Raw genomic sequence first — 11,313 nt, forward strand, 5'->3', positions numbered from 1 at the left:
GTATCGGAGAGAAAGAATAGAACCATTCTCAATATGGTGCGGAGTTTGCTAGCAACAGGAAGAATGGAAAAGACCTTCTGGCCGGAAGCGATAAATTGGAGCGTTCATGTATTGAATAGAAGTCCAACGTTTGTTGTTCAAAACATGACACCGGAGGTGGCTTGGAGTGGAAGAAAACCATCTGTAGATCACTTTCGAATTTTTGGCTGCATTGCCTATGCACATGTTCCAGACGAGAAAAGGAAGAACCTTGATGACAAAAGCGAAAAGTGTATCTTTGTGGGTGTTAGTGAAGCATCTAAAGCATATAAATTGTTTAATCCACGGACGAAGAAAATCGTAATCAGTAGAGATGTCATCTTTTATGAAGAAAGCACTTGGGACTGGAGTATGCAACAATCTACTCCATTTGTATTTGATATTGGAGTCGAAGAAGCAGCTGAAATGCCCGAAACTGCAAAGAACTCAACTCCTGCAACGGCTGAAATTCCATTAGCTCCTGCTGAAATTTCACCAACTGCTGAATCTTTACCAACAACTCTAGAAGAAACTGATGCAGCAGCTTAGTCTCTTGGTCGTGTTCGCAGAAAGCCTGCGTCGATGGTGGATTATGAGGTAAAAGGAATTAATATTGTTAATGATGATGCAATTACTCATTTTGCATTATTTGTAGACTGCGACCCGACAAGTTTTGAGAGTGTTGTTAGAGAAGAAAAATGGAGAAAAGTGATGGATGCTGAAATAGAAGCTATTGAAAAGAACGATACTTGGGAGCTTGTTGATCTTCCTGGGAAGCAAAAAACCATTGGTGTCAAATGGGTCTATAAGACGAAGCTGAAAGAAAATGGTGAAATTGATAAGTATAAGGCACAGTTAGTGGCTAAGGGATACAAGCAGGAGTACGGTGTGGACTACGCTGAAGTTCTTGCTCCAGTTGCAAGGCACGACACTATCAGAATGCTAATTGCGTTAGCGGCACAAAATTTGTGGCATGTATTCCAATTAGATGTCAAATCAGCTTTCTTAGATGGATACTTGGAGGAAGAGGTATTTATCGAACAACCCCCTGGTTATGTTAAGATTGGTAATGAGCACAAGGTTTATCGATTAAAGAAAGCCCTTTATGGACTAAAACAAGCTCCATGAGCTTAGTATAGCCGCATTGAGGTTTATTTTCTGAAAATGGGTTTTCAAAAGTGTCCATATGAGCACACACTTTTTGTGAAAATTGGGGAGAACGGAAAATGCTCATTGCGTGCTTATATGTTGACGATCTTATATTCACAGGGAATAGTAGTGTCATGTTTGATGAATTCAAGAAGTGTATGATGAATGAATTCGAGATGTCCGATCTTGGTAAGATGCATTATTTTCTTGGTTTAGAAGTGGTGCAATCTGATGAAGAGATATTTGTTTCTCAAAAGAAGTATGTGCGAGAAATTTTAAATAGGTTTGAGATGCAGAATTGCAATCCAACCAACATTCCAGTTGAGTTTGGTTTGAAACTTAACAAAGTTGGGAGCGGAAAGAAGGTGGATAGCACATTTTACAAGCAAATTATCGGTAGTTTAATGTATCTAACTGCTACAAGACCTGACATCATGTATGTTGTTAGTCTTGCAAGTAGATATATGGAGTGCCCGACTGAAATGCATCTCCTAGCTGCAAAGAGAATTCTGCGTTACCTACAAGGAACCAAGGATTTTGGAATTTTCTACATGTAAAGAGAAAAGTCAGATTTGGTTGGCTTTACTGATAGTGATTATGCTGGAGATCAAGATGATAGAAAGAGTACTTTGGGTTATGTGTTTATGCTAGGTGAAGGGGTTGTGTCGTGGTCCTCTAAAAAACAAACAATTGTCACATTATCAAGTACAGAAGCTGAATTTGTTGCTGCTACATCTTGTGCTTGTCAAGCTATTTGGCTTAGGAGAATCCTTGAAGAGCTGCAGTTCAAGACGAGAAGAGCCACTATAATATTTTGCGACAACAATCCAGCCATCAAGTTGTCAATGAATCCTGTGAACCATGGAAGAAGCAAACACATTGATGTGAAGTATTATTTCCTGCGAGATCTCAATAATGAAAGAACAATAGAGTTGCAGTACTGCCGAAGTGAAGATCAGTTGGCCAACATTTTTACCAAACCTCTCAGATTTCTCCCTTTTCAAAATCTGAGGAGGTCGATGGGTATCGGCACTATGGAAGATTTCAAGAAGCTGAAGTTAAACTGAAGCTTACATGCTTTCAGTTTAAGGGAGGGTGTTAGAGAAATAGTCCATTACATAGAATCCTATTAGCAAATAGAGTCAAGTTATTTCAGCTTTGTCCTAGTCTTTTGGGAGTAGTTTATCATGGCTTTACTTCCTATTTCTTAGGAGTTAGTGGTTCCAGTTTTTAGCTTCAAACATTATGTATTTGTAATATAAAATCTGCAGTTGCAGAGCACTAAAAAATGCAGCAAAGTAGTTCCCTTTCTTCTCAACATTTCAACTCATTTTCTCTGTTTTTTGTTTACTGTCTGTTTCATTATCTTGCTTTTGTTTACACTTTGAATGCTCAACTTCAATCAAATCTTGTACTTCATCATCTTGTTTGAGCAATTTCTTCGAAATATAATTTGAAAAGTCTGACATATTGTCAAAATATTTCATCTTCTCAACCTTCACCTCATCTCCTTTTGAGTTAACAAAAGGAGAAGAATTGAAAAATTCATAGCAATAGTCAAAAAGTTGTGACACTAATAAAGGATTCACATATGATGATGCTATATGATAAACGTTTATCTCTGGATGTTGTACGTATCCATGCTTGGCAATAGCGGCCATTGTAGCATTTACAACCACATCAACAGGAACCTAAACCAAGTAAACAAGTTGTTAGATAACTTTTGTTTTTAAGCTTCTATGGTCTATCTCTAATTGGAATATCAAAAATGAGAATAGGATAAAGTTATAAACTTAAACTCTGATGATTGAGTCGGTTTAATGATTATAAGTTCATTCTATACTAGACCAGGTCAAAATAGAGTTACGTTATATACATTCTCATAATCAGAAGGGTCCATTATGTAAAATCAAAAGGGATATTTCCATTGGAATATTTGATTGCAATCACTAATAGAGTATTAATTATAATTTATTGAAACTAAAGTTTAATTAAAAAGTAAACCTACCACATCAATAAGACAATTTGGATCCCAAACAGCGCATGGATATTCCCCTTTTCCATAGAAAACAATTGGGGGATCAAATCCCCTGTGAGAGAGAAGAAGATAACAAATCAGAAACTTTGTAAAAACTATGAGCAAATTAGTACAATAATTATAGTACCTGAATCCTTGTATCCATCCTGGAAAAGGTTCTACATAACTAGTGGTTATCCCAGAAGGACGAATAATGACGGTTGGTATGTCCTCCCTCAAGCTATCGATCACCATCTCATCGATAGCCTTTGTGAACGTATATGTATTGTGCCATCCATATAACTTCGCCCTATTGTATTATATTAACAATCATATAGTATACATGAAATGTATGTATAATATAAATAAAAGGATGAACAAATATATATTGTGTATTACTATAGTTATATATGTTAATTACAAGTATTTTATGTGAAGTTCTCTTCGTATATCTTCTCTGGCATCTTTATAATTAAGAATGACTTTGATTATCAAATGCTTCAACAGTCGGGAATAATTTACTTTCAATACTTAATTAATTAATATTTATAAATATCTCATGAATTATGAGTTCAAGACTGGTAACAGTATAAAGCTCCTCAAGAAAGCTCTTAGTACTGAAAAAAATTGTGTGGGATCAGAGACAAATTTATAGAGCATCTATATTTTGAATGTGTATTCTTACATGCATGCCTAAAGGAGATATTACACTAGTTATAATAAAGGATTCAGAACTTAAACATGGTTTTTCATGGACTATGGACGGAAAGAAAATAACTTTCTGGAATCACACAGTTCCCAGACCTCAAATCTTCACACAACAATAAGTTTCACAGACTTTTCCATCGTGAATCAAAGAATAATTTGTGCTATAAAATATGATTTTCCATCATATTCCCACCGAATGAGCTCACTGAGAAAAACCATGGTGGAAAATAGACTTTCATTGAAATACTGGTAATAGCCACTGAATATTTTATTTTTCTCATTGATTCAATCAAAATATATGTGGGTAATAGCCAATGATATTTTTCAGTGGGAATTTCAATGGAAAATATGTTGGGTTTTGGGTCATTGTCATTTCTTATGTGGATAAATAAAAAGTCAATTTAAACTAGCCCACTTTTGCCCATAAACTCACTACTATGGGGCATATGTAAAACCTCTTTAGGTCGTATTTCCATACACACAAGAGAATATCCCAGCAGCCATAAGACAATTTGGATCACAAACAGCGCATGGATACTTCTCTAGTTCTTTGGTCCTATCTTGTAGTTATTGTTTCTCATTGTTTGATACTTGTCCTGTCACAATTATAGAGAACATATAGTAACTTTTGTTGATTATAGTGGTGCTTTGGGCCTATGATTTTTAGTCTTCACGCTAAAGAGGTTTTCCACATAAATTTGATGTCTCATGTTGTTGATTAATTTAGTTTAGTCTTGCGATATTTATTGTTGTTGATGTACTCGCTTCCCCACACACATTGTTCTTGAGTTTATTTCTCTTGCCTTGGTTTAAATAGAAGGAAAAGTTTAGACTTGGATATTCTTCTGTTATTATCCTGTCATGCATCTTTGTTAGTAACAAAATGGTATTAGAGCTTGAGTTTATTGTTATTGTTATTGCTCATTGTCCCTATGAATGATGGAGGTAAATATGAGCAAGATTTTGTGTTTGAATGGTAGTAATTATCATGTTTAGTAAAGCAAGATGAAAGATATTTTATTTATCAAGAAAATGCATTTACATGTGTTTACTTCTAATAAACCTCAGTCTATGAATGATGAGGAATGAAAAATTAAGCATCTATAGATTTGTTGATTTATTATACAATGAGTTGAAGAACACTGTTCGAAATCATATTATGAATGAGGCACATACTAGAACTTTATGGGATAAGCTCGAGATACTTTATGGTTTGAAAATCGACAACAAGAAGTTGTTCCTGCTGAAACAACTGATGAATACCATATACAACGAGGGCAATCCTATTTTTGATCATACAAATAATTTTCAGGGTGTCCTTATCACCTATCTGAAATGGGTGTAAAGTTTGACAAAGAAATACAGAAACTCTGACTTCTCAATACTCTACCAGACTGTTGGAGAACTCTTGGAGTTTCTTTGACTAATAATTGTTCCAATGGTGTTGTAAATATGGAATATGCTATGAGTAACTTCTTAAATGAAGAGATGAGAAGAAGATCTCAAGGCTCATGTTCTTCAGTTTCACACTCCGATGATTTGGTTACTATAAAGACAGAGGGAGAAACTAGTTCAAAGGTCAGAATGACAGATATAAAAGTAGAAACAAGTCAAAGTTTAAATATAATAATGTTACATGGTCTATTTCCACAAGATTAGCCATATCAAGAAATATTATTGCAGGTATAAGAGAGATAAGAGACTACAAAAGAGAGACGACGACAATGAAAATCATGGTGCTATTGTTGATAAGGATAATCTTCTTGTTGGTTGTTGTGAATATATCATTGATCTTATTTGTGATGAGCCCCAGTATGTGAATTCTAATGCTACTTCTCATGTAAAGCCAAATAAGGAATTATTTTTCTCTAATACTCCAGGTAATTTTTGAATATTAAAAATGGACAATAATTATGAGGTTGAGGTACTTGACATTGACAATTTGTTTACAAAAGTAACAATGATTTGAGATTAGTTCTCAATAATGTCAAGCATACTTCATAGGTTTGCTTGAATTTTATTTCTGTAGAAAATCTTGATGATGTGGGTTATTTTAACACCCTTGGTACTGGCCAGAAGGTTACTTAAGATTCAATGATTGTGGCTTGAGGTGACAAGTCTAACTTGTATGTATTTCATAATGGCTCAATAAAATTGGTGAGAATGATAACTCATCAAAGTTAATACATAGAAGATTGAGTCATACGAGAGAGAAGGGAATTGATAGTTCTGCTAAGAAAAAATTACTTTTTGAAGTGAAATAAACAAAGTTAAAGAAATATGTTGATTGCTTATCCGGTAAATAGAAAATAGTTTTTTTCAGAGTCATCCATCTTCAAGAAAGCTTGATTTGCTGGAGTTGGTACATTCTGATTGTGCTCATGATGGTGCACTTTACTTTATGACTTTTATTGATAATCATTCTTGCAAACTTTGAATATATTATTTGAAGTCCAAGGACAAGCACTTGATGTATTCAAAAAATTTCAGGTCTTGATTGAGAGAGAGAGAAAAGATAGAAATTGAAATGCATTCACTCAGATGATTGTGATAAATAAATTAATCCTTTTGATAAACATTTGAAAGAGAAGGATATTTATCAGAAAACTCCTCCATATACTCCTCAACTAAATGATTTAGTAGAGAGGATGAACAAATCTCTAGTTGAGAGGGTTAGATATTTGTTTTTAGATGCTAAGTTGTCAGATTTTTCATGGACTGAAGCACCTAATACTACTGCTTATATTTTCAATGTATCTCCTCCCGTTGCCTTAAATGGTGATGTATGTGACAGAGTATTGTAAGAGTGTCTCTTATGATTATCTTAGAGTATTCGGGTGTAAAGTCTTTGTGCTAGTTTTTAAGGATGAGAGGTCAAAGTTGGATATTAAAATTAGGCAGTGTATCTTTTTTTGTTATGGTCAAGATGAATTTGACTATAATTTTTATGATCAAGTTGATAAGAAACTTGTTAGAAACACTAATGTTGTGTTCTTTGAAGATCAAATAATTAAAGATCTTGACAAAGCTAAGAAGGTTGATTCTCATAGTAGTGAGATATTAGTTGATGTTGATCCAATTCCTTTGACTATTGCACTCGAAGAAAATCTCCAAGAAGATGAAAATTAAGTTGATAATGAAAATGTTGATCATAATGATCAGTATGATGTTGTTGATGCTCCAGATAATTCTCTTAGAAGATCTACTAAAGAGAAATTATCTTCCTCTCGTTATTCTTCTAACGAGTATGTAATTTTAACTGACAGGGGAGAATCTGAAACTCATGACGAGGCCATAAAAAAAAGGGTGGTTTGATTCTATGAAAGATAAGATTAAATCCTTACATAATACTCATACATTTGATTTGGTTAACCTACCTAATAAAAAAATACCTTTAAAAACAGGTAAATTTTTAGGGTAAAACATGAAGATGGAAACTCAGTTCCATGGTAAGGCTAGATTAATAGTTTTTTTCTATGAAAGACTTGGGACCATCAAGGTATTCTTGACATGTAGATTGAATGTGACCAAAAGGCCAAAAAGTTGTGGTTATCACAAGAGAAGTACGTTCAAAAAGTACTTCGTAGGTTTAACATGGATAAAGGTAAGGTTGTCAGTACATCTTTAGCTATGCCCTTCAATTTGAGCAAAAAATGTTGTCCTTCCAGTGATGGTGAGAAGAAAGATATGAAGAAAAATTATTATGCTTCAATCGTTAGTAGTTGATGTATGCAATATTGATCATGTTTTTGGTATTGTTAGCCATTTTCTTTCTGATCCAAGAAGAGGACATTGAAATATTGTGAAGTGGACAATGAGGTATCTTTATGACACTTTTAGTTTGAGTTTGTATATTGAGACAGGAAAGCATATTCTTTCTGGTTACACTAACTCAGACATGGTCGGTGATAGTGATACTCGTAAGTCTACTTTAAGATACTTGATTAATTTTATAGGGGAAGCTATGTATTTATAATCTTGGTTGTTAAAATGTGTTGCTCTATTTGCTATAGAAGTTGAGCTTATTGATGTTGTTGAAGTTTGTAAAGAATTGCTCTGGATGAAGAGATTCATTGGAGGTTTTGGTTATGCTAAGGAGAGGTATGTGCTTTATTGCGATAATTAAACGGTAATTCATCTTGGAAAGAGTTCTACATTTCATGGTACGTCTAAACACATTGATGTGAGATACCATTGGATTCAAAATGTATTAGATTCTAAGTTGCTTGAACTTGAGAAGATTCTTACGGATGATAATGGTGCCGAAATGATGACTAAATCATTTGCAAGAGTGAAGTTTAAATAATGTTGCATGTGTTGGGATATACTATTAACCATATGGTTGAGTTATAGTATTGATTTTAATCCTTTATAAAGACTTGACGTTTTATGTTAAATATTACAATAAAGTCTTGGTTTGAATAGATCATTGTGTTTATATTGTGTCCATTACTTATATAGTAGATGATTTTTGGGTATGGAGTTGTTTTACTCATACGCGGAAGATTAAAATTATCGGTTCTTATAAGTTATAAATTAAATGTTCACAATCAATGATGAAGTCTGACTAACATCTTGATGATTGTAACACAAGATTAAATATAATAAATCTTAATTATGTGAATGGTAAAATTCTAACTTCTTGTTTTAGTACATATTGCATGTATTGAACGGACCAAATTGAGATATGTATTTAGATTCTAAATTTCAATAAATAATATCTCTAGTTCATTACATGAGTTTATACTCTTAATCTTGATGTAGTTATTATGATCTGTGTAGCTTGCTTTATTATTTTAAATCTATTAAAAGGTGAGACTCTATGATGAGTCAAAATATTCCTAACGGATTGGATAATAACAAATTACATTCATGAAATAATAATTAGTTGATAGAACCATATCTCAGATATGAGAAAGAAGACACCCCTTTATGGTTGCTTATAAGTAGTCACGTGAAAACCCTGCAAGTGGATTATATATGTATATTCGTCACGTGAATTAATTTAAGCATAAAGATAAAGGATTAAATTAATCAATGGATTAAATTTTCATAAGTTTGATTTAATTGATTGGTGTCGGTAATTCTAAACATGGGGAGTTAAGTAAGTTGTAACGGAAAAAAATTGAAATTAAATAGAGGAGTGCAGTTACAAATTTTTAGTGGTACAATCTGTGATTTAATATGATATGGTTAATTCATGCTTTTACGAATTAAATATTATAATTGGAAGCCTGTGCTAATAAATTTACGGTCCCTACTATGCCTGATTAATTGATCGAGTTCGGAAAAAAAAATGACTGTTAGTATTTCTTTTATTTTAGAAATAAATCGTTTTTGACTTTTATTAGTGTAAAAGAGAAAAAACTTTTTATTTCCTTAAAAGACGAAAAAGGAAAATACTGGATTTCATTGTTTCCTTAAAAGATGAGAAAAGCAAATATTGTTGTTACTGGTTATTAATGGATAAATATTGATTGTGTTTAAATACCCTTGGTGTTTAATGACTGTCTACATACACTTAATAGTATTTAGTGGTTGTTGATAACTATTGATCATGATTGTTCGATGCCTTAACAGTGTCAAAATACACTTAATGGTATTTAGTGGTTGTTGATAACTATTGATCATGGTTGTTGGAAATATTAACGGTGTCAAAATACACTTGATGATATTTAATGGTTGTTGATGACTATTGACCATGGTTATTGGATACACTTAGCAGTGTCTAAATATACTTAAAGGTATCTAATGACCATTAATTATGACAAGAAACATTTCATCTTTCAAACCTTTCCCTTGTGCTGAAAAGTATAAATAGGGGTGGTGATTCTCAAGGAAAGATCATCCTTTTTCTAAAAAATTTCTTGCCACACAAGACTTGATTGAGAGAGTTAGTTAGGAATTAGTAGAAGACTACAATCTTGGAGTCCCAATCACTGAACGAGTTGTGTGAAAGCTACAAAAGGTTAGAGTTTCACAATTTATTTAGTTTACATTATTATGCTATTATGTAAGTTTGTGATTCTGAATAATGCTTTCGTTGCGCATATTCTAATAATTGGTATAAGAGCCTTCTTACATATAACTGATAATATAATAAAGTCCATGATTTTTTATACATATTTGATTAAATATGTATATATCATGTTGTTCTTTATTTTTTGTTGTTTAAAAAAATGTTTTTGTATTCCAGAGTTGTAAGGGTTCATCTCTACTTCTAATAAATGATTTTAACAGTTAATATATGAGTTTATATGTTGACATAGGTCCTCTTCTCCATCGGATAAACTTGTATATTTTGATACTACTATGTTTGCCTTTTGATTTGACGACTTGTTTTAACTTTCCAACTAAGTTGCATGTTGAATCAATGAACAAAAGACAATATATATATATATATATATACACACCTGAATATACTTCAAAAATTACTTTCTAACTGAGTTGGGCTTGTCTTGATTAAGTGGTACTATATATATGAACTTGCTCATATATTTGCTTGAATAGTTAAGTTTTCCTATCGATTCTAATTGTTCATTAGTGTGATTATATGTGTCTGGTTTTGTTTTTTTTTAAATAAAGCATATGTTTTCTAATGATCTGTTTTAAATATCTCTCAGATTAACTATGTCTCACTTCAACCCTCTGTCCTCTATCTTGAACCAAAACAAACTAGAAAGTCCTAACTATGTGTACTGGAAACGAAACCTTGATATTGTTATAACATCTGAGGGTTTCAAATATGTGTTGGTTGAAGGATGCCCCATTAAATCAGCGGATGCTACTGATGAGGAGATCAAGGCATATGAGAAATGGGTCTAGGTTGATGAGATGGCAATGTGCTACATCATTGCCTCAATTTCGAATGTCTTGCATCATCAGCACCAGTCTATGACATCTGCTTATGATATGCTTGAATCTATCAAAGAGATGTTCGGAGAGAAGAATCGTGTTTCCAAGCAGACTGCCATGAAGGCTATCTTGACCACAAAAATGGTTGAAGGATCACCTGTCAAGGATCATGTGTTGAACATGATGAGTTAACTGGATGACCTAGAGATACTTGGCATTAATATTGATATGGAAACTCATGTGGAGAAGATCTTACAGACTTTGCCGAACAGTTTTCAACAGTTTTGCTTGAATTATAATATGAACATAATGGATTTGTCTCTAGCAAAATTGTTGAATGAACTGTCAGTGGCGAAATCCCTTATCAAGCAAAAAATTCCTCCCTATGTGGCATACATGGTGGACAAACCTGTCGCTTCTTCATCTAAGCCGGCTAAAGCTTAAAACAAGAAGAAGAAGTCGTGCAAGTGTGTGATAAATGGTTATAACTCAGAGGTCCATCAGAAACCAACCTTGAAATCTTGCCCGACTTCTTCTTCTTCTTTTGGGCTTTAGTCGGCTTAGAC

General features: G+C 33.2%; 1 protein-coding gene across 1 annotated transcript; it reads right to left on the reverse strand.

The window, feature by feature from the left end:
- Positions 1 to 2,489: 2,489 nt before the first annotated feature.
- Positions 2,490 to 3,439, reverse strand: LOC107063265 (fatty acyl-CoA reductase 2-like). The gene is made up of 3 exons (XM_015314911.1): positions 3,333 to 3,439; positions 3,176 to 3,257; positions 2,490 to 2,858 (listed from the first exon to the last, which is right to left on the reverse strand). Exons 1-3 carry the CDS (start codon positions 3,437 to 3,439, stop codon positions 2,490 to 2,492), a joined length of 558 nt encoding a protein of 185 aa, XP_015170397.1.
- Between the last annotated feature and the right edge of the window lie 7,874 nt (positions 3,440 to 11,313).

This window comes from Solanum tuberosum, unplaced genomic scaffold, assembly GCF_000226075.1.
Source record: "Solanum tuberosum cultivar DM 1-3 516 R44 unplaced genomic scaffold, SolTub_3.0 scf00329, whole genome shotgun sequence".
Classification (NCBI taxonomy): domain Eukaryota; kingdom Viridiplantae; phylum Streptophyta; class Magnoliopsida; order Solanales; family Solanaceae; genus Solanum; species Solanum tuberosum.